The sequence below is a fragment of the Gymnogyps californianus genome, chromosome 2 (genome assembly GCF_018139145.2).
Source record: "Gymnogyps californianus isolate 813 chromosome 2, ASM1813914v2, whole genome shotgun sequence".
In the NCBI taxonomy this organism is placed as follows: domain Eukaryota; kingdom Metazoa; phylum Chordata; class Aves; order Accipitriformes; family Cathartidae; genus Gymnogyps; species Gymnogyps californianus.
Window position 1 is genome coordinate 47223596 of NC_059472.1, and position 24798 is coordinate 47248393.

At 34.0% G+C, this 24798-nt stretch overlaps 1 protein-coding gene across 1 annotated transcript in view; it reads left to right on the forward strand.

Moving 5' to 3' along the window:
- Positions 1–1607: 1607 nt before the first annotated feature.
- The window catches only part of CCDC178 (coiled-coil domain containing 178), a 185892-nt gene continuing 162701 nt past the window's right edge, over positions 1608–24798 (forward strand). Inside the window, 8 exon segments of the mRNA XM_050892501.1 lie at positions 1608–1670; positions 6539–6619; positions 8514–8641; positions 10721–10755; positions 13251–13345; positions 14706–14906; positions 17824–18044; positions 20061–20203. Of these exon segments, the coding sequence (XP_050748458.1) occupies positions 6562–6619; positions 8514–8641; positions 10721–10755; positions 13251–13345; positions 14706–14906; positions 17824–18044; positions 20061–20203 (881 nt within the window). The 5' untranslated portion in view covers positions 1608–1670; positions 6539–6561.

A 24798-nucleotide genomic window follows, 5' to 3' on the forward strand; every position in this document is an offset into this window, starting at 1 on the left:
TCTTTACCATTGCCAGCATCCTCACGCTTTGTTCTTTCACTTGTCTTTGTCTTTTTTCTATGTTGTTCTTTATTTTTTAGCATATACAAGATGTCATCTTTTTCTCTTTCTCCTATATCTGCGTTACTTCTAAAATAGTGAAGTCTAAGATCCCTACAAACTACAGTTTGATAGAAAGAATATGAAATAAATGAAGGCAGTCACTTTAGGTAGCCTCCAATTAAAGAGGGGTTTTTTTGGTATATCTAAGAAAACAAAGTGTATGCTGTCACTGTACATGGTCTGCCAGTGCCTGTCCTCCAGTAGCTTTTGTCTATTCTAACCAGATTTGACAGAGGGGTAGGAGTCTCAAAGATGTTAAGTTCTTCCAAGTTTCATGAAAATTGGCAGCTAAGTAACGGGAAGACAGACCCAAATTATTTCCTTATCTGAAAGAAAGGAGTTATAAATTAGCCCTTTACATATTCTGTAGGGTAGCAGTCAGCTGACTAATCGACTCGTGTCTTGGTTAGCCAGCCAAGCTCCAAACCAGTCGTATGCACATGCCCTTTAGGGAATACCGAAGGAAGCTGGATTGGTCAGGCTCAGTGACACTGAGGGGAGCTGGGCTTCTGTGAGGGAATGTTGCACAAAAATCCATGGAAAACCAGACTTTACTGATTCTAATGGTCATGGGAATGCTGTAAAATGTTTTTAGCATTTTTTCTCTGTTCTTTGCAACATCAGTGAAACCATCACTTAATAAATAGCGATTATTTAAAATAATAATATGATCTTTCATTCATCCATTATTCCTGTTTTATCTTCATTTTTTTTGGAGAACCTGTTTTATCCTTCAAAATTTGGGTGGATCAGTTCCACAAGTTCATTAAGACCTTGACCCATTCATGCCAGGAAGGTCTGAGGAGATAAGGTAAACCGAAAATGATATTGTTGGTACTTCAAGCTAGAAGCATGATACTGTGTGCTTAAACAAATACTTGGACGTTTACTTTGCATTCTTTCTTGTAGTGTATTGGCTGATAACAGATTTTTGTGCAATGTATGTGACAACTTAAGAAAGGACTTTAAGTTTCCAAGACTTAAAGCTTTCAAGTAGAGCTGATCTCCCTGTGTTGTTTTTAACTACAATTTATTTGTCTGTTTATCTGTTCTGTATTACCAAACTCTTTCTGAAATTCTGTTTGTTTGTATTTCTAAGTATTAAAATGAAAGGTACTGATGGTAATGAACTTGATAAGTATAAGGTAGCTCTCAAACTACCGAATCAGAACTAAATTATTGAGCAAACAAAACCAGAGAAGGGAAAGGATGAAAGAATTCTAGTGTTGAAGTAAAAACAGAAATCCCACTGTCCTACTGTTCATCTGACCTGTGGGGTTGTGGGTTTGTTTTGTGGTTGGGATTTTTCTGGGACATTTAAGATTCATTCTGGGAGCTGATAAGGAAGTGGAGAGGAGTTTGTAGCTAATTCACAGGCTGGTTGAATTGAGTTAATTTGTTCCTGCTGAATGCGTGTTTTTTAATGCTGCTGAGAAAATTATGCTGTTGTAAGACTGAATGTCAGCATGCCTAGAGCGCTTTTTCCTTTTCTACCATTTCTTGAAACTAAAGAAGCAAATACATTTATCCTTATTCAATGTGAACCTCATTGCAAGTGAAAAAACAAAGTAAGTTTGTCACAGGCTGTTGGGGGTGTTTATTTTTGCTGAAGTTTCTTTAGCCATTTCTGGATGTTTGACTAATAATGTATTTATTATTCTAAAATAGTATTTTGAATTAAATGACAACATCAGAACTGGCTTAATTGTCAATAAGTAAAAAGATAACTTAAACAGTACTTAACTAAATGGTTTAATAGAATGCAAGAAAATATACTCTAATTATAAAAGTGTATGAGTGAATTAAACAATATGTTGTGTTATGTCTATAAATACTTGATCTGATTTTTTGTTTCTTCATTGCTCTATTTTTAAAAAATGGAGTTCAAAAGTGTCTTCATTTCTAATGCTCAGAATAAGAGATGTGATTTGTACGAACATATGCAGCAATTATGCCAAAACTAAATTTCTTCAGTTCTGTGGTTACTATGGTAACCAATATTCACTGTATTTCATTTAGACATATACAACAGAATGGAAGATGGTAGGTTTAAGATTTAATAATCTTTGCAAAAATACTGTGCTATAGTACATGATATTTTAATTATCTGTAAGGGACAGATCAAATAACTAACAAGCTTAGTAGCATGAACATTGGTAGTGATCATCTTTAAAACATATTTCGATGATTCTTGTGGTAATAGAATTTCGAATGCTCATTTCTAACAATTGAATTGAATTAGTTTTTTGCTTGAGCAGGGAGATTGTTCCTACTACTGTCAGGTGTGTTTGACCTCACAGGAATAAGGAAGGGAATAGTAATTCTTCTGTTCTTTTGTTTCTGGCCTTGGAATGTGTGAGGAGGGACACTGAAATAGTAAATTAGGTAGCACCTTTAGTCAGAGATAGTTATGTTTTATGTGAACCCATATCACAGAATGTGAGCAGCTCTTAAGGTATTTATTTTCTCAATACTACTTGGTAGAAGTATAATTCCTCTTTTCTGATTCATGTCAGAAAGGTGGAACTCAAGAATGTATATAGAAAGACAAAGTGTATCATTCATGACTATGGCACAGAATACCTGGATTTAATTACCTTACCTGTTACAGATTTCCAGTTTCCTTGTTTTTCATCCTATTTAATTATCTGTGGGTTTGGTTTTTTGTTTGTTTAGAGTTCATATTTGCACTAATGTCTGTGGAAAAAGAATAGGGATTAAGTTTATTTGAGTTGCAGACTATCTAGCTGGAATGAACCACAAGAATAGTGGAATACTGGAAAAAAAAATTGATTTTGATACAGAACTATTTCAGGTATTTATGTGATAGTAGTAAGATCTTAGCTATAATATTTTAGTTTTGGATACCATTAGAAGTTTGTGAGAGTACATTATTTGATCTTAATTCCCTTCTTAAAGCTTAAAGTGGCTGGTATAATGGACTAGTTCTTGGGATCTTGTTCCTGTGAAAGGAATAAAATACAACAAAGAACCTAAGAAATTTTTCCTGTCTTTTGTTGCTTTTAATAATAATTCTAATCTTTTTATTAGAGTTGGTGGTTTATATTAGCCAGCTTATAAAATTCTATGTGAAGCCTTGTTTTCAAGTGTGAGACCTGACTATCACTATAACAGATTTTAATGCTGCAAACTGCTTTTTAAACAACAGTGTGTACTATTTTGAAACATCTGTGCTAATTGTAGTTTGGGGGAATAACTTCAGGGATGTTAATCCCTTTCTACATATTCTGAAGTAAACCTAGGCTGCATTTTAGCAGTTAAAAGGATTCACTGCATCACTTGAGGACAGGCAGAAATTATGCAAGGTATTCTAGGACCCTAAAACCAAATGGTAAAATGCTGTATTTGCAGAAAGTTAACACTTGGACGTCAGGAAATGATAGAATAAAATGAAGATTGTTCATGGAATGTTAGCTCCTTTTAACTATGAATTAGTTTATAATTTTTATTTATGCTGACTGCATTTTGGGGAAGGAGGAAAAATTCCAACACAAATGGCATCGTCACAGTGAAGCAGGAATCAGTGAGAACATTTTAAACAAAATTCTTCTGTGATTTGGCCATATCTATTGTGCTTATGAGGTAGATAATCTCAATTTGCACTTAGCTTACTTAATAGTGAATTAGAGTTTTGGTGAAGAAGTATGGGAGTTGATGAGAAAAAGGTTCTTATAGAATAAGCTCTTTATGAAGCATATTTATGAATATCCCAAGACTCTGGCTGGGGAATGGCATTTATGATGAGAAATAGTAGTACTAGCTTATGTTAGGTGGATGGAAATTCTAACATCTGGATTCTGATCGCTTTAATTGAAAAAAATTTTATCAAGGATTTTGCTTTTAACAAAAATTTTGTTAGTTCCTCAACCTTCTATTTGAGATGTTAGTATTAGAAATTTATTTTTAGCAGCTGACAAATTATTTCTGTTATAGTAAAGTACCAAGAAAGTAATTAAAATGTTGTGTGTGTTTACTTTAGCTTTAGTCATATTTAATAATATATACAATGTACATATATTTTTATAAAATATATATACGCACATACCTGATGAAAGATTCACAATGCTTTTTTTTCTCCTTCTTTATGGAGTAGCATACAATGACTTTTAAAAGGTATACTGTAGTAATATGACTAACGTAGTGGTTATCTTTGTCAGAGTAGAGAAAGTCAGTTTGAATTCTGCAAAACATTTTGTGCAGAATAACACTTCCTGAAGATCAGAGGTATATATTACAGAGTTGTGAGTGCTAACTCACTGGATTTGGCTTATTTTTTCTGGATAGGACAATATAAAAGAAATTTTTTAATTTGTATTTTGGTAGCTACAGCTGTGAACATAAATAGTCTAATATTTATATATATTGAGGCTAAGATTTTCAACAGATAATAAATGAACTACATGCTGACTAATTTTTTTTCCAAGCTCAGATTGAAATGATACTTTTGTCATCAGCTGCGGATTTGTCCAATATAATTTTTTTCAATGTGTTGTTACATACAGTGGAATGCGTCTTTGTGTTGTGTATATGATTCCTTATCAGGCAAGTGATGTTCTCACCTTTTTCTTAACACATGCTCACATATCAGATAATAGTTTGTTCATCCCTTATTCTGGATATATTACTGGCTGTATAAGCAACAACAAATTGAAACTGTTTCTTAAGCTTTTCTTCTGGATTTCATCCTTTTGTATGTAGTATTTTTCTCATCTTTCCTCCTTTCTCTAGAGCTATTCTATCTGTCAATACTTATTTTTTTTTACTTACTAAGAGTTTCAGATTCTTTTGTACTCGTTGTTGGAGCTAATATGGTCCATCTGGTCTGACTGTCAGGATGAGCCTGTTAGGAGAGTAGAATTTCGCTTTGCAGAGTCCAAGAAGCTGACATCCTGTCACAGATACAGTTAAAAATTCCTGCTTGCCAAATTGGCATATTTCTTTGAACAACACTGAATCCTGCCATTGGAAATAATTGTTTCATAAAATTGAAAAAGCCACCAAACTTGAAAAAAATAAGTATTAATATGCAAATGACATGCAAGAATGGCTCATATAATGCATTTTCCATACATTTCCTGAGGAGAGTTGCATAGTTGAAAATGTGGTGACTTGAAACTTTGTTATATGTATTAGGAACTTTATTTAATTTAAAGAAATCTTTTCCATAGCTTTAATTTGAAAGGTTTTGTTGGTGTTGTGCAGAGTTTCCAAGTCAATTAGTTTGTTGCAGTAACAGAACAATAATGCTGTCTGCATTGCAGTGCATGGAAGTTCATGTAGAAGATCAGCTGTGGATTCAGCATTTCTTTTGGCAAGCTTGGCACACTTACATTCTTCTAACATTTCTTTGGAACAGACTTGTGTTTGAGTTTGATGGATCAATAAACTGAGGTGTCGAGAGTGTGAAGAGCATATTTTGGTCTTGCTCTTTGTTTTCTCTGACTGTCCATCCAGTTGGATTCTTAGGCAACTATTTCTCCATTTCAGAGAGTTTGGAATAAACATATCTCTATTTTTTAATAGTACTACTTACAAGAGTATGGAATGCTAAAATCTATAACCTATGCAATATTTGTTTCCAGTATTTTATATTGATGAAGACTGTAATATAGATGTTGGGGTTTCTTTCTTTTTTACTAGTCAGTTTTTGTAGGTTGATAATAGTTGGAAACCACAATTTACTGTGGACTTCTAATATGCCAGTTGCACAGTCCAGGAGGTGTCCACCTGGTCCTCTGTATGGCAATACAGTTATTTGTCAAATGTATGAATTTTAAGGGTGATAAAATATTTTGGTAAATTACCTCAGCTTGATGTCCTGAGGCTTAACTACCGAAGTTTTCAGCCAGTAGTATTTTTCTGAATTACGTAAATTCTAAATAAATAATGTTGGTTTTGTTTATTGTAGTAAATCTGAGTTACAAGTTTATATGCAAATAAGTAGATTATTTTCCTCTCTTACGTGTCCTCTGTCCATTGAGACGACAATGTTTCAGACTACAGGTTTATGGACCTCCCTTCCATTGACAGTTTCTTAATTAAAATTCATCTCATAGGTTATCCATTTTGTTTTTCACATTTGTCCAGTTAGTGTTGGTTACCACTGTCATGATAGGTTCCAAAATAACCTGTATAATTTAAAAAGCCAGGTCACATAGGTTGAAATTTGGTTGTCTTGCTTTTTAACTATAATTTCATTACTTTACTTAAACAGGATCCACTGTGTGATTTGTAATGACATCAATTGTTTAGTTGCTGCTTTTCCCTTAGTAGGAAAAGTGAAAATGGATTTGCTAACCTTTAAAAATGCTGTAGATATATCACTGATGGAATACATTTTTTTGCTAATGAAAATAAGAGTTTTTAAAGTGTGTATATATGTATGTATATGTATTATTATTTTTCTAATCATTAGGCTGAAAAGTGCTACCAGCAATAATGTTTGAAACACAGTCATTTTCCTGTTCTTCTAAGGATAGTAATGAACCATCCCAAGGTATGTCAGATATGTCTTCTATTATACAATTTTCAAATAGTTTAATGAAGGGCTTAGATTTAAGACATAAGAAATTATTTTATATTTTGCATTTGTAATATTATATAATACTAGTCCTCTTTCTTGGTTTTTATCTGTCATGCTGCTTGAAAAACCTTCATATAAATGATGCATTTGTAGACTTTGAGTGTCAGTCATTGACTTACTGGTGTCACTCCATCCTCTAATGATAGTTCAGTTTTCTATCTGAAAACAAAATTGGCTGTATTTCACTTGTCATTTAAATTTAATTTTTAGATTTTAAGAAAATGGTAAATAATTCCACTTTCTAACTGAGTTATATTTCTAGCTTGCTTTTACAAAGGGATTAGAAGACTTGCATGTAAAAACTTGCATTTACCAGGGAAGACCAAAGCAGTAAGAGAGTAATCTTTTTTTATTAAAGCTGTTCAAAAATTTCAATTTTTTTAAAATGGCTGTATTGTTGGTTGCATTAGTGATGTAAAGAAAATAAACATAATTTTTACAACAATAATGTTAATTTAGTAAAATGTAAGAATAATAACAGTAGAAGCAACTAAGTTGGTCTCAAAATCTGAACTTCTGTGTTGTGCTTCAGAGTACAAGAAAGATACAAAGTCTATATATGCTTTGTTAGGATTGTGCTGTGTAGGCATCCTGTGAAGGTTTCTGGCTCTAGAAACGGGCAGAGCAAGATACTATGAAATAGGTTTTGATATCCATTTTAGTGGGCTCTTTTCAAACAAAATCTTGCAAACCATCTTCTCCATTCCAGTAAGGCTGTTTACAATAAAGCTAAGTTAAAAGAGCCTTATATAACATACAGACTTTTAATTTTTTAGGCTGATACTTTAATTAAGACACTGAGATTATTCTTTTTGTTAAAAAAAAACCCAAATCCACAAACTGTATCTGAAGGTTGTCTGGTTCTATTTTACAGTTTAATCCCTATTATTGTTATTGTTATTTTTGGTTCGTCTCCAAGGCACATTAAAGCATTGTATCCCCCTGAACATAATTAGGTTAATGTTTCATGTTTGTAGGGCAGCTTCTTAGACTTTTTAATAGTTCTGCTGCTAGGTTTCAGTGTCTTGTTCTGGTTCCTGACACATTTCATTAGTGACCTCTGCAGTCAGATTTCCATTCTGTGTATTAATTAAATAGTTAACATTCAATAGTGTGCCATAGCATCATTTATTTATGTGATTATAAAGCTAACAGAGTTTAAAGAAAACATGATTGTGAAATCCGCATGTTCTCGTAAAACAGTTCATTTTGTCATGTAGCTTTAAATTCCCAGCACGGGAACTACTGTTCTGGAACTTCATCCCTTCGTAAGGTTGAAGCAAACATTTGCTGGAACTAAGTATTGTATACATAAGAGTAATCTAAGTTTGCCTCTAAGACCCTGTGACCTTTTCTATTTTGCTCTGGGCATTTCTATAGTAGCTGCCACCTTTGCCTTTTTGGGTTCTTATATTATTTTTTCTGTTTGGACAAAATCCTTCCTGAGGACTAGCGTAAAATCATCTAACTCGATTCATTTGGGATTAATTATGTAAAATTAGTTATAGCAAATTGTATTTTCACCCTAGCCCCTTTATCATATCTCATCTCTTTGAAATTATTCCATCATATTCTTGAAACATTTTTGAATCTCTCTCCTTGTATTTGAGATTGTATTAAAAAAGGAATAACATTTTGTGCAAAAAGTATGCATAGTAATAGATGTAGCTGTTACCTTCTCTTAGTCAATTTCAAGACCAAAGCTTACCAAGTTCCAAATTAAAGGAAGAAAATCAGGTATGAGAAAATCTGGTATCAGCTCGCATGTGAAGTTTAGCAGCCTTCTGTATTCTTGTTCTTTCTTCAGACAAGAATGAGTGGATCACCACAAGGCAACGTAGCTGTGCTTTTGTAAATACTCCATTACCCTGTATTAACAAAACCATTCATCACATTCAAGAGTTAGAATTGAAGATGGAGAAATGCCTTCAACAGGTATGTTTATGGTTCAAAATGGCCAGGTGCTTTTTATCTTTATAGGAACAAGTATATTTTTAAATAGGATTACTATGTTGATTTTTATAAAAATTTAACTTCATGTCGTATGTGCTCTCCAAAATAGTGCCCAGGAGGTTCATTTACTAGTCATGATGTGTTTTTCATCTACTTAAGAGTTTTGGCAAATCAAACTATCTTATTAAAATCAATATACTACAATATCATAATGTAATATCAATATATCATAAAGATTAGTAAATTCATATATGACGATTCAGATGCACACAGAGTCAAGTTGCTTCAATTATATCAATTACCTGCACAGTAGTTTTTGATACTAATCTTGAGTAGATAGTCAAATTGAGCTGTGTGCCATTTTCCGTCATTTGTAGTAAGCAATGTTTTTTCCTGAACAGTACTTAACAATTCCTTGATTAAAAGGCTTCTTTACTCTCATATTGAGAGACATGAATTTGAAAATGTTATGATTCTTTCTCTAGCATGATGTCTTCCTAGCCTATATAGATTTTGTGTGAATAGAAACAAGAATAAAAGAAAGCTAAAAAAGTGGGTGATGAAGATGAAGAAAGAATGCAATATATACCGTTTTAAAGTATAGTAAAATGTTCCCATTAACTTCTTTAAGAACATGATTAGTATCATTTAAATAATTCACTTTTACTGGAGAAGTGTTTTCCAAATGTTAATAAATTTTGCATATGTCTACACTGCAGTAAGAAGATCTGATTGCTGCTTGCACAGACAAGTTATATTTAAATAATTTGTCTCCAATACTGGCAATAATGTCGTCATAGCAGCACATCAGGAAAACTATCTTAGATTAATATTCCACAAGCACTGTTAAATACTCTGCAGGGACATTTCTGCAACTGCAGTATAGATACTAGAAGAATCCAAGGTGCATGAACTACAGTCATATCTTGATTTACAGTATAGACATTAATTTGATAGGAAATTATATTGCCTCATTCACCTTTATTTAAAATAATGTGAGAATAGTGAAATGATTTTAATGTCATAATTTTGTCATCAATATACATGAATTAGATGGATAAGCATTGACATGTCCAGATGTTTATTTATTTTAATGTTAGCTTAAATTGTTTCTGTAAGTTGTGCATATTTTCCACATCTCTTCTAAGTTCTTGTTACTTAATATACAGAGATTCAAAATAGTCTGAGGCCTCTAGATGGTAACATTATTATAACTATGAGTTAAGAAGAGAAAAGGTGGTGTTGCAATAGTATGAGTATTTCATTAATGCTCGTAAAAATCGAAATTAGACATATATACTGAAATGACTATACTACAAATATAGGGAATTTGGATTTTACTTGTCTAAAGATGAATTTATTTACACCTCTGCTAGTAAGTTAAGTATTACTAGCAATGTGTCCAGTTGACATGGAAAACCTCATATCCATACTGTTAAATTCTTACCCTCTAAAACAGGATAGACATTATGCGCACTGCTTTTGAGGAATGGTCCCTGACCGTTTCCCGTTCCTGAACTGTTCTTGGAAACATTTTGGGAATGGTTTGTGAATGTGATAATTTCCCTTACCACAGGTTGTACCAGTAAGATTTAGTAACAGTTTAACGGTGTAGGTGATCAAGTTGCTGGGCCCAGAAAACTTCCCTGGCAGTGTTTAATTTACTGTTGTAGACATAGCCCTAATGAAGAAAAAGCATGTGAAGTTCAGACAGAATCTCTGCTGTAGTTTTGAGATTTAAAACAAAGTACAGAGGTTAAGAGTGAAAAAAGAATTAACAATATTAAGGGATTTTTAAAAAACATTCTACAAAATTGAGTAATACATAACATGTATGTACCAAAACTGGGTTTTATTACCAACTGTTTGGAGATGCACAGTTTTTAGGAACTTAAAAACTTTGTCATTATTTTAAAATGTTAAAAAGCATTCATCTGTATGTACACTAATTAGATCCTTTTACGATACAAAATTCAGTGGCCTATTATGCTTTTTGTTAGGAAACAGAAAAAGTGTATAACATCTGAGATGTATAATGGAGTTTATGTTTTGCTTTTGCAGTATAATTATGTGTTTAAGGAGGAGAAAATACCATGGTAAGAATCGTACATACAAAATCATACAAAATAATGCATTTGTTTTAACGTCAGGTAATTATTTGATGAGATGTTAGTCTGGCTATAAAGTCTGCTCTGTGAACTGTAGAGTTTACCAAGTTCTTCTGTAACGTAGAATGCATCTAAAATGAATAGTCTTAGTGTCTGCAGGACCTAGTTACTTCAGAAGACCAAAAGTGTTTATGGAGAATTTCTCTTATCTTTCCTACTCAGTATTTAATTTTCAGATTCAGGATGATCGCGGGTCTCAGGACCCACCTAAGTGATGAATTTCTGTTGGTAACAGTTGTTCACTTATTGATACTTCTGAAATTGTGCCATTTCTACCAATTATCTCAGGTGCCTAAATATGAGTGAAGGTACTTATTTTAAGCTCTCATTGCTTTAAGTTTTGGGTTGGAACGTGATGTATAAGCGTTCTGACTGTTTGTGCATACTTACTCTGATCTTTGTGAAGATCTTTAAATACTGTGTACAATTTTCTGAATTTGCATAGAGGGTCAAACTTGCTCTCATTTCAGCTTGGCTTCACACAGAGAGACAACTAATTAAAAAAGGGAGTAGGAAAAAAGTTTGAATGAAACGGCCGTTTCTTCATCACATGCTGTAATAAGATGGGGAAAAAACCAAGATTTTTTTCATTTTTTTCTTTCCTGGTTTTCCTATACTTCATACTGTTAAGATTCTTATTAAATGCATTATTTTTGTGTTTTCAGTGTAGTTTGCCAGCTACTTATGTTTAGTTTGTTCTGTGTTTGAGCGACAAAATTTCCTTGAATCACAGTATAGTGTTTGCAACTGTGTCTTTAAAGTTAGAGGGCAAGAGAGGATGCTTGTTCAAATCAAAACAGACCATAATTCCTAAATTAAAAATAACAAGTTGAAGAATTGTTTTTTCTAGATATGTTTGCACTGGAGATATCTAGAATATATACAGAGTTGTTAAAAAGTTATATATTTAAAATGTAATTTTAAAACATAAAACTCATGCAGGTTTTTTCTAAATTTTGCATATTTTGAAATACACTAAAGAACTCAGACTTTTCCTAAGCCTAGGATACAATACAATACAAGTATATTTCAAAGCCAAGTACTCAGAAAGTACACAAAATAAGCCTGAATGTGTCTCTTCTTTAAATTGTATTATTCATGATGCAGGGTACTTTATGATGTAGTTCTAGTTACAAAGATTAAAAGAGGAGTTTGGAGAGGAGAATGTATCTCATGCGCTAAGCTGCTTGTCCTGGCTGTTTTGCTCAACAAATGCTGTATTTCCCTGCATATTTTTACTTCATGTCAGATACACCTATTGAGTTATTTTGTGTTTGCCTGCTTATCCAACTCCTGTTTATCAAACTCCTCCTTCTGTATCTAATTTGATTTCTCTTCCATCACCAGCTCCCAGATTTCCTCTCCAATGTCTTACTATTTTCCATTACTGCACAGGATTTTTTTTCTATTCCCTGTGGTTTAGATGTATTTTCTGTTGATCTAGGAAGGCCTCAATAGTATTTCTTTCAGTGTGTTTTTGGCATAGGCTTTTTGTCTGTTATTTCTTCAGGGAAAAGGAACTTTTGTGGCATTCTTTCAAATATATACATTCACATTATGCATGTGTGTGTGATGTAACACTGTGACTGCAGATTTCGTTTCATCTTAGCTGCATATGAATGACCTGTATGTGCTCTTTAAGCTGCATATGTGGGCATAAGTGGGCGATGGTTATCCTTCCTCCCCTCGTTCTCAACTCCAGTAGGCTGATGAGCCTCCTAAGTTCATGAGAACTATGATCTGCTTGTGTTCTTCTTTGACTACTTGTGTTACTTCTTTCCCCCTCTCACTTGCAGATTAAATTGGTCCTGATTTCATTTTAACAAAGCCCTCCTCATCTCTGCTTTTGAGTCTCCCAGATTTCAAAAGCTTGTCTGTTGGAAACTGATTAAGCCTTATGGCTTGATCGTTTTTCCTTCGCGTCTTCTTCATTGTTGACCCTCAAGCGATGTCTTCCCTTAAACAGATAAAACTGAAACTACATCTGACCTGCAGTGGCAATGTATCTGTGTCTGCACAGATACAGCACTAAATGCTTCTGCCGCTTAGAATAGTCTGGAAGGTATAGCATATATTGCTCCTGTATATTCAGAACTTGGAAAGAATAACAGCTTTTCTACAACAGTTTCTTTTTGGCAAATCCCTGGCTATGAGGACAAAAATTGAAGATCTGTGTCAGTACAAGATGTAAAGAAATCTGTTTCTTGTATTTCTGTAAAATGATATGAGAAAAGCATTTATATGGGAATTGTACAATTAATAATTCTTCTGTATGACTTGCGATTATTCCATGTAACTAGCCAGCGTTCAAATGTGTAAGATTTAAGAAAGGAAATTTTGACTTAGTGAAAGTAATATTTACTTAACAATGCTAATTTAAATTAAGTCTAAAATTTTTTAGTGACAGTGGCTTTTATCTACAGGATAACAAAACAGGTCAGTGCTGAATCTATTGAAGATATCTGGTTATCATTATCCACTAAGTTGGATTTTAAAGAAGCTGATGTATCTTGTGAAGGTAAAAATATTTCATAATACTCAGTCTGAGTGGTAAAAGTTACTTATCCTCATTTAATAGATGCTTTGCATTTGTAATAATAGTTGCTTGTTGCCTGCTCTATGTCTTATGTAAATGATGTGAGTATCCTTTGAAATCTGTGTGTAACATCTGTCAAGCTGAAAGACGCATACATTTTAAATGTTATATTAAGTACTATTAAATCATCCTGTTTGCAAGAAGATAGTTTACATTTCTGTATATAGATTCATACTGTATTTCAACCTATCTAGGATTTAAACCAGCTATACTAGTTATGTTGGTTGCTGGAAATTCTAGATTTTTTTTTCATTTAGTTTCTGTAAAACAAATAACTGCATTGCTGTTACCGGGTATTCATAACGTACTCCCAATGTAGAGTTCTGTTTTTTACAGTTTGCATCTTTACTCGGATTGTACATTTTTGAATTATGTTTTAAGTATTAAAGAGATTGTGTGCGATTTTTTTTAACCCAATGTGCAACCTTTTAAGTACTACTAGCCTGAGGTGATCCTGTCTGCAGTAAATTGTGTGATAAAATTTCTGTTGATGGCAGTGAAGCCAAAATTTCACTCCAGATTTTAAGTAGTTGTCCTTCTTTTCAATGCTTGCAGTTTTTAATCAGAATAATGTAGAGAATTATTGACTGTGGAATCAAAATGGAAATATCTTGGAGTCTGTAGCTCATATAATTCCCATTTTTTATAGATCAGGACAACAGATGATGACCTCAAAGAATCTTTTGTCAAAACCAATAACTGAGGCATTTTTGATACCCAGATTTCACAGAATGAAATGATGATTTGTGTGTATCATCAGTAAAACAGTGCTGTTGAGATATTACACTGAATATTCTTAGAACTCCGAAGACTTTAATGAAGTCATTGATACTTACTTAGGAAAATAAAATGAAATAAGTATTCTTTAAAAAATTGAGATAATTAGGAACTTGTACTATTATTTCGATGATTACTTACCCAAGCAATGAGGCAAAGATGAAAATTTTGTACCATGTATATTAATACATTTTTGTTGCACTCTGCATTGGAAATAAGCTGGAGGACGATGCTATTGAACGCGAAAGTTTTGTTTGTAACCAGTTGTGCTTGCCTTGATGGATGTGAAGAGGCTAGCTTTATATTGAGAAAGAAACTGGAATAAAGACTGTATGTTTAAGCCTTCATAAGAAATAGTTATAATGTATTTTTAAAGACAGAAATGTAACCAATTGTGCTTACTGTGATACATGTGAACAGGCCAACTTTGTGTTGAGGATGAAGCTCGAATAAAGAGCGTATGATTAAGCTTTCATAAAAGATATTTTTTAATGTATTTTTAAAGATGGCAAGACATTAACCTTGAAGCAGGAAACAGAAGCTTTGCTATTGGAAGTTACTGAGCTAATTAAGCGGCTGGAGGCTGACCGTGAGGAGGCAGAAAAAGCTTTGGAGTTGGAGAAACAGAGAAGGAAAATGCTTGGCATGAAAATTGATTGTATGTCACTTTGGAGGCTTCAGCAGCTCCCTGCAGCCGTGCAAAAAGGTATTGGTATTGCAACTAAGAATGTTTGTTAATTTTCAGTCAGTTCATTATCAAGAATAAGAATTATGGTGTGACTGTATTTGTGTTTACTGTAATAGGAGAACAATATTTACTCTTCTGAATTTGGTATGCTTGAATATATATCTGGAAAAAAATATGGAAAGTACTATGGAATGTTCAGCATTGTTTGAGAAATAGCATAAGAGTAGACGAGACACTCTTAAGATGATAATAAATACTCAGTTTGGGGCAAGGAATGAGAAGCTGAAACGGAATTATAATGAATTTGAGTTAAACCATAGGTTAAACCACAAATAAAAAAAAAAAAATTTGTTCTGAGAAAAATTAAAATGTGATAAACTTGAATGAAGTACTTACATATTTAGTAGGAATTGTTTGACATAACCATTGATAGGTCCCCTTGAAATCCCAGATTCTAAGGACGTTTACTATCATCACTTTTGTGATGAACTGGCATCTACACAATAGAATTAAAGAAAAAAAGAGAAAAAAAAAAAAAGGCAGCTACTTAGCAGCTGTTTGTTGTTTGCCTTGTGACTCACGGTCAGAAGCAGGTACCGCCTGAACCTAGACTTATAGAAAACTTGCTTAATTTGTAACAGTAGATTCCTGGATGTAAAATCACAGTTGGTACTCCAGTGCATATTCTGGTGCACATCATCGTGAGATCTTTGAAAAATACCTCACAGTCCAGAGTGTGGTGGCAGTGCAAGAGTATTCCATAACTGTGTTTACTGATGGGTAAACACTGAGTGAAAATCAGTGTATAATGGAGGCAAGCCAGGAGTTGTTTAGTCCCAAATGCTTCCCCCCCCGCCCCCCCCCCCCCCCCCCCCCCGCGAAGGCAAAATGTCAGATAGTGCACATCCCTAACAATCTATGAGAAAAATGTTTGTTTGTTTGTTTGTTTGTTTATTTTAGCCAATGGCTAACTCTTGTTTTGGAAACTAGAAACCTGTGTTAAGGTGTTACCAGTTTGCCTCTGAAGGACAATTTATGATGCCCTGAAAACAGAGGAGGAGATTGAATAAAGAATCAGAATTAAAATTCATTGATAGGTTAGAAACTGATTTCAGGAGAAAATCCTGCTGCAAGTGAAAGGTCAATTTTATGGAAGTAAAGAACTGCAAGAAGAGAAGGTTGATAATACAATCTTCATTCTTCAGCACAGTAGTTCAGGATTTGAGCTGCAGAGACGTTACTTTTTACTTTTTGATGTACTTACCTACAGTGATGCTGCTGTAAATCATTTTTTGCGTGTTGCTATACATTCCTGTTGCTTTTACTTTACTGTTTAGCATTCTCTATAAATATCAAAAGTTTGGAATAGTGGAATATAATTAACACATTTTCAATTCTGTTAATATATGCAATGATACAGTATTTTTTATAAAAAAAAGGCAAAATATACCAGCATGAAGTTTGACTGTGAAAATTAACCAACTCTTCTCCCTTGATTTATCAGTGGGCTGTGTCAGTATGATGTGTCCTTGGAGTAAATTTGTAATTTCCAGGATTATAACTTCTCATAGTATTATCTATAAGACAAAAAATAAGCTAAAATGGAATTGAGGATAAAGGGAAAAGACCCTCAGGGATGTTATAATTATCCCTAATCTAAGTATTACAAACCCAGGAGATTCTTAATTAAGAGTTTGCCTGACCCATTCAGAGTAGACAATCCTGTTATTTCTTCAGACTTCTCTTGATTTCCATTATTGCTAGCTCCGGCTGCATCTGTGTCCTGTAGCACACTCAGGTAATTGCAGTGACATAACCTATCTTCAGAAATTACCTTCTCTGAAATATAACAAAAATCCAATGTAAAACAGATTTTATTCATCTTAATGTTAGGTACCACTTTGTATGATGTAGAAAAGCCACTTATTCATACAATGTCTCTTTAACTTTCAGTAGCAATGAAATAATAATTTTGTAAATTTGTGATTTATGTCTTGTTAACACAGCAAAATTTATCGACTGTTAAGGGATTGCATTGAATATTCTACAGCTACTTCTCAGAGCTAGAGAGCCTTTTTTTCTCAGTAAAATGTGCTTCACTCTCTCCAATTTGTGGCAAAGTTTACTGCTCTTAAGACATTTTCTGATTTTTTTTTTTTCTTATCTGATAATCTTACTTTACTTTCCCTAGTTTCATACCAGTAATTATTCCGTATAGAACATCAGCTGCTGCAGGACACCATCTCTAATGAGCTTTTTTTTCCTAAGCAAAATAAAATATATGTTGTCATTCAGCAACCAATGGACTAGTCACATATTTTCTTGTAAAGACCCATAGGAGATTTATGCCAAAGTCAGAAAAGTAAGTGCAGCAAACTGAATTAAGACTGACATACTTCTGTGTGGCAACATGAATATGTTTTGTTTGTTGGCTTTGAGTTTGTATCTTTAGTTTAGCTTTCCTGAAGCCACGTTTAGTTCAGGAAGTGTCCCTGAACTGAAAATAGTTGGCATATTAAGAGGATGTGGGATTTATACTTGCCCTGTTCTTCCTCTGCATCCACATATGTCTGTTACTGGAGACTAGGAAGCTCAGTAGAGCTATTCTTGTGTTATAGTAACCTCCTTTAGATATGCTTTAAGGCTAGATGTTTTGATTTCCTTCATAAAAACAAAACCACCCCTCGCTTTGAAGATTTGCTTGAATTACATACTAGGATTATTAAGTATGAGTTTAAAAATAGTTCCACTGCTAATGCAATATTTGGTGATGTCTTTTGGAACCAATGTCCTCCTTTGGCTTTTAAAGTAGTTTACAGGAAAATTTTGCAAGTCTTACACTTAGTATTATGACAACATACTTCCTAATCTCACTAGGTATTCATGGTGTCACTCAGATACTGACATTTTGTTATGCTAATTATCTTTTTAACAGAACATGAAATGTATGTTCAAGATACCTTGGAGCTACAATGGCATTTTGATTGTAAAAGCCATCAGCTGCAACAGGTACAAAACCAAATACTTAAGATAGAAACAGTCAACAGAAAAATTCAGGAGGATATAGACTTCATGAAGAAACACAGCCCTCTGCTGGAAGAAAAGCTGCATCTAGAGGGTGAAGCTGTGAGGGATGTGATACTGGCTTATGAAAAGGTAAATACAAACAATACGAAGATGTTTGTTTTAGAACCTTTCCCCTACATAGGTGCATACCCTTTTAGAGAACAGCAGTCTTTTGGAAGTACCAAAGTCTGTTTTGAATTTTGTATACAAAGACTGCGAATTGTGTGCCCGTAGCACTAAATACAGGCACTCAGTGCAGACAGAATCCAGGGAGGATAATGCTGTTGGCCTTTAATGTCTCTTAAGCATATATGGAATGTAATTCTAACTTTGTAAGTTGATTTCATGTGGGATTTTTCACAGGAAAGGTGGAAGGCACGTATCTGATATTTGCATAGATTATTCTCAGATTTCTCACAGACATCAGCATTTTTTCCAGAATATGGAGATGTTAGAAACTGTCAAAAAAATGTTTGTAAGATTTAATTATTTTTAAGTGCTGATGTACATTTTTCCTAATTTATTTGTTGATAGTATTTATTGATAATAATATTGATAATAATTTATTATTTGTTGATAATAAATGTCTAATGTGGATAATGTCATGCTGAATAATCAAAGTGTAGCAAAGTTGTAGGTAGCTTAAAATTGATGTCTAAGAAGGGAGGGATACTGTGTTACTTCAAGTACAGATTTTAGTACTAACTATTATCTTTTCTATGTATTTTCTATAGTAACTTTTAAATACAAATCTAGAGATTAATCTCTTTTTCAAGGTACTTACAGTCTAAAAATGGTCTTTTGTTTGTAGGTGATTCTTAAATATTGTTTATTTTAATTTATTTTGAACTTCTCTTATTTTGAGGACTCAACAGTCATGTCAAAATACTTCTAAAATTAAAAAGTTAATTGCCTATTACACAAATAATATAAGAATTATCATGAATTAGTTCTGACCTATGAAATAGCTCACAGTTCTATCAGTGTTATGAGATATCTTCAAAATACTGGCTAGTTAAAAATCAAGTTGGTTATTTTGGTTTGTATTTTGTATCCTTTTTTCTTGTTAATGTCTTAGAATATATTGTATGCGGTTAAAATATTGAGGTGTACTAAAATACAACTCAAAAAGTAGACTTAAAATATTTTTTTTCTAAAGACTATTTTAAATAAATACTTTTTTTTTCAGAGGGTTTTTCTTTCTTTCTTTCCAAAAAGTGACACTACATATCATAAGAAGATAGATTTGGTGTTACTGTAACTTATTTATATATTTCATTTCAACAAAATTTCTAATTGTCAAATAAATTATTTATGACTTTTATTGTGCTCTAATTTATATGCTGTTTGTTACTCAGGTTTGTTTTTTCCTCTCATGGCCTTAAAAAAGCAGCTGATACTTCATTTTCTTTGCAATTAAAACGTTTGTTTAATTCTGAATCTCTAGCTTTTAATATCCAGAGAACTAGTTTGAGCAGTGAATTGCTAGATTATAATAAAGATTTTATATCATGTCATTTGTTTATATTTGTAATATTTTAAAAAGCAGAGACAATAGACATGTGCATAGTTCTATATGAGAGTTGTTAGGAACTCGGTGTCCCAATACTATTTATACCATTGAAAATTGTGTTCATTGTCTGCATTGTCTCAGGCCCCTCTTTTACATAGGTGACTGTCAGGCTTGCACATCCTCTAGGAGATGTTTAAGTAATGATTTTGTCAGATTACTGAGTGAAACCTCAGTGGCTTCTTTCAACATTATTTCTTTCTTTCTGCTCCAGAGGTCACTATCTTCCCATGGAAGTAGCCACCTTTTCACAATAACTTCAAAGTTTTGTAACAGAATGAAAGCCCTCTTGCTAACATTTCTCTATGTTATGCAATTTTACAACACATTCTGTTGTCTTTCGCTAGGATTGTATCTATTGCAGACCATGCAGAATTTGTTGTTAAGTGGTATGACATCACAAAGTACTACTTCAACTTTAAACTTCAATTTTTAAACTGCAAAGAATCAGACAAATCTTGAAATTATTTTTTATTTTAAACATTATATATGATTTTTATATAACATCTTTCAGAAAACTTCTTTTATTTTCTTAGACATCAAAAATATATAGCGAAGTTTGTTGTGAACTCATGGAAATCCAAAAGACAATGAAGAGAATTGATGAAGAATCTGAAGAGAAGATAAAATCTATGTATGAGAAAATTGAGTACACTGAGATGGTATTGAGTCAATACAAGTAAGAACTATTCAATATGGTATTATAATGTCCTGCTAGTTTTAATAGTGACAATCAAACTATAGAAAATTTGCTTTTAGAAATTATTTTAAATTTTTTTAAAATTAAAATTAATAGAATTATACATAAAAGAAGTGTTTGCCTTGTTTGTCTTAGCTTGCATTAGCAGAATAAGGAAGGGATGGCATCCAGAAATATACCCAAATGGAAAGTTCCATGAATCGACTCCTAAAGCATGCCATTTTTACCTTGTATTACTTATGAATTTTTAATCCCTTTGACAGAACTTTTTGCTATCATTCTTATTGACTGCACAAATTACTTGCATTGAACATCAGCACTTATTATAGTACCATAATTATAATTATAACTTAATTTTGAACTTACATATTAACCAGAATAATTCTAGCCAACAACATATACTTTTGAACTTATCGAAATACTTTGTCTTTCTTTTTTTTAGCAAACCAACAAAATTACTATAACTTTATTGGATTGCAAGGTAGCTTCTGTATGGCAATGACTTATGTTGCAGTTTCATCGCTGCAACCTGTTGTCAGGTTATTAACCCTTGAATTATCAAATAGAGCTATAGTAACAGTAGGACACCACTAATGGCCAGTCACTGACAAGTAATCTTTCCTTTCTGTTGCTGAACATACAGACAAGGAGTCAGCACCAAGGATAACTATGCCAAAGAACAAGAATACCAAGTATTTTCATGTTTGGTAGGAGGTTGCACTCGACTGTTGCATATGCCTATGGCTAGTTGCCAGGTTTTATTTGGCAAAGTAGCAAGTGACACAGTGACTCTTTTTCACTTGAGATGAGGAAAGCTTACAGGCATAATTGAAAGACAGCAGTAAATTTTCGAGATAACCTTATTGGCAGTAGCAGATGTTTCCATACCGCAGCCATGTGACAGCAACTGTTCTTCAAATATCAGGTATTTCAAAAACTCTGCATGGTAATTATGGAGTATATACATTTTGTAGTAAGTCCATTCTATTCATTCAGAACTACCTGGGTTCAATAGGAATTTATATGCCTGTTCCATAATTCAAGTTGTGCTATGCACTACCTGAGCTGGGACAGCGTGCACTGTTTTGGTATTCCAGAGAGCTGATGCTAGAAAATGCCTGGTGTACAGTAGTGGCTGAAAACCTGTCCTGCTCACTGATGCTTCATTCAAGGCAGCAAGACTAACACTAATGGTTGAAATGTACGTGCAAACTCGTGTCCTTGGTAACCTCATTTCAGTAGATGTTAATTTCCCATCCGGCAAAACCATTGCCAGGGACTGTCCCATCTAACTCCCATTCCCTGTTTCTTTTCAAGGATCATTCTCGTGAGAATTCACTATAGAGTTGGCCTCATTAGTTTACCTAAGAGCAGTAAAGGAACAACAGAGCCGAAGAGAAGTTTCTAGTTACAGAATTTCTTAATTTTTAAAGAAATGAGGGCTTTAGAAGGGTGTCTGTTATCTAAAGATCCATGTGTCATCTCAAGTTAGTGCCATATTTCTTCTACGATCATTCTGTCTCTTCAGAATTAAGACACTGCAGTTCTCTTGCTGCAGGATGTCTGTTCCTATACACTGATCCATTCAGCTCATAGGAAGTGCTGCGAACACAAAATACTCCCTGATCATTTGTAGAGGAGGATTATGTTTATTGGACTAACAGTGGAATTTAGACTTCACAAAATTCCTGGCAGTAGCGTTAGGTCCCTCAAAGAGATGGGCCATCTGTGTCTGCTAGATAACTGGGTGATTCTAGGATGCTGTAACAATGTTTCCCTATGCTTCCAAATATGACTGTGAACTACAAGAGCTACTCTTCACACCAGCACAGATGTAATATGTGTAAGAGCTGTTACTCACTGCTGCTCAGTGGAAGCCTATTTGCCAAAGATGATTCTCGTCTGTCTGTACGTATCTAAGAATCTTATGCCACGTGTTAACCCATCTTTGTCAAGAAAACATCAAACTCTAGAAATTGTTACTAGCAGAAATAAACTTTGTGATTTTGCATGTTTACAGGCCAGCAGCACGCTGCCAGGTTTTCTAAAAAGACAGAAAGTAAGCAGTTATGAATAGCTTATTGTCATGGTTTAACTCCAGTAGGCAGGTGAGCCCCACACAGCCGCTCGCTCACTTCCCCCGAGCAGGATGGAGTGGGGAATCAGGGTAAAAGTGAGAAAACTCATGGGTTGAGATAAGGACAGTTTAACAGGTAAAGCAAAAGCTGCACGTAAGCAAAGCAAAACAAGGAAAGAATGCACTACTTCCCATCGGCAGGCAGATGTTCAGCCATCTCCAGGAAAGCAGGGCTTCATCACGTAATGGTTACTTGGGAAGACAAACGGCATAACTCCGAACGAATGACCCCCCTTCCTCCTTCCTCCCTGCAGCTTTTATTGCTGAGCATGACATCATATGGTATGGAATATCCCTTTCGTCAGTTGAGGTCAGCTGTCCCAGCTGTGTCCCCTCCCAACTTCTTGTGCACCCCCAGCCTGCTCGCTGTTGCAGCAGCAAGAGAAGCAGAAAAGGCCTTAACGCTCTGTAAGCACTGCTCAGCAACAGCTAAAACATCCCTGTGTTATCAACACTGTTTTCAGCACAAATCCAAAACATAGCCCCATACTAGCTACTGTGAAGAAAATTAACTGTATCCCAGCCAAAACCAGTATACTTACACACAAGCCCATTGTAATTCCTGCATTCTGTCAGTGAAATATCTTTTGTAGGCTTGTCTACCATGAAGACCAAAACCAGATCCTCAAATAACTAAATAGTTGTGAGAGCTTAGGGTACTCCGAGTGACCTTTTTATTTGATGTACCAAATAGGAAGAATTGTTATAGTTTTTAACCTGTATGTAAACTGTTTTAGTAACATATGATAGAATAAAACAAGGCACACAGTAGAATTTGGGAGTAAGGTATTTTGGTCCCCTCTGTGAAGGGACCTACTCTCAGAGGGGCATAAAGAAGAGGTCATAGCTGCTGTAGCTGTTTTCTGTTGGGTTTAGATTTTCTTTTTATTTCTTTGTTCAAGAAATAATTGGAATTAATAAGGGTGATTGTTTTGCTTACCGTTTATGGTACTCAGTAAGCCATGGTAAAGAGCTGCACCTGATTAAAATAATGGGGGTTGATTGTATCATTTCCAGTTTATTTAGATAATAACATCTCGGCAACTTTATTTCAAAAACTGATTAGTGCTCAGGAACTTGAAACACCTTTTTCGGTCCCACAGAAGGACTACGTACTGCCTGCCTCAGAATCGTACAAGTTGTTAAGCCTGCAGCACAAAGTAACATTGACTTTTGCAAAACAGAGCACTCTTACAGTGTATTTTGGGGTAGATATCAACCTCAGGAAGTCATTACTTTGGCTAATATTACTAGTGCTTTTGAGGTCTGCTGTCCATGGAGATCTGTGCTTGCCAGTCAGCTAGAGTAGAAACCTTACTGACACATTCTTGAAGAAAGGAAGGTTATTTAGATGCAATAATCCTGTTTCTTTAAGATACCATATCACTGTGGATCTCTTTGCCATTGGCACTAAAGTGCAGAATTAAAGAAAGATCATAGCTCTTCCTGTAATATGTTTATACTTTAATATGGGAGCGGGAGGCATCCTGGGTAACATGCATTTACTCAAACGATGTTGCTGCTTGAGAAGTTCCAGTCTTGCACTCATAAAGTGTCTGTGCACTTGTAATAAGATCCAAACTGTCTATGTCTCAGTAAGGATGAGTCAGTGTAGGATAAAAAAATGTGTTTTTCTGTAAGATGGATAGCTTAGCAATACTAGAGAAGTAAGTGTCTTGTCTGACTTGTTTCTTTTGTTAGCATGTCTGACTTTTCCCTTTTTTGATTCTAACTTTTACAGTGAATTTCTTGGTCTTGTTTTTATTGAGTTCAGGATAATTTTGACACTATATTAGAGGTATTTATGCTAATTATATTTTATTACCTCTAAGATTAAAAAGATTCACAGTCAACATGTTTATTTTTAGTTAACTAAAGCTTAACTTTTTTCATTTCAGAGCCTCGTTTGCAATCTGGAAAGAATATTAGTATATGAAAATTAAAATTGTAGTCAGAAATATAGCTAAACCCCAAGTATTTTATTATGCAAACCCTGAGACCAGAATTCTGTAATACCAACACTTGTCAAAGCTGGAGTGACTTCTGGAAATTACCATGTGATTCTCCAATTAGAGTCACTACGTGTATCTAAACAAAGGAAGAGGTGTGTGAAGAGTAGGAGATAATACTTACTTTTGATGGATATGAGCCGGTGAATGCAAGCTTCACAATGTCTTCACAATGTTTGGAATTTTAATTATAGCTTAAATATGTATATAGAGATGATCTGATCAAATGCTCATTAGCTCCTCTGTGAGTTCCAGCTGAGAGAAATCAGACAGCAGGGACCCTGATTCTGTAACTGGTTAAGTTCATTGCAAACCTCATGTTGATTTTAATTATGGGAAAGATCAGGTCCTGAGTAAGAAGTATTACCAAAAATATAGTGTGATTTATTACTATGTATTCAGATACTCTGCAAATCAGTTTAGTGTTT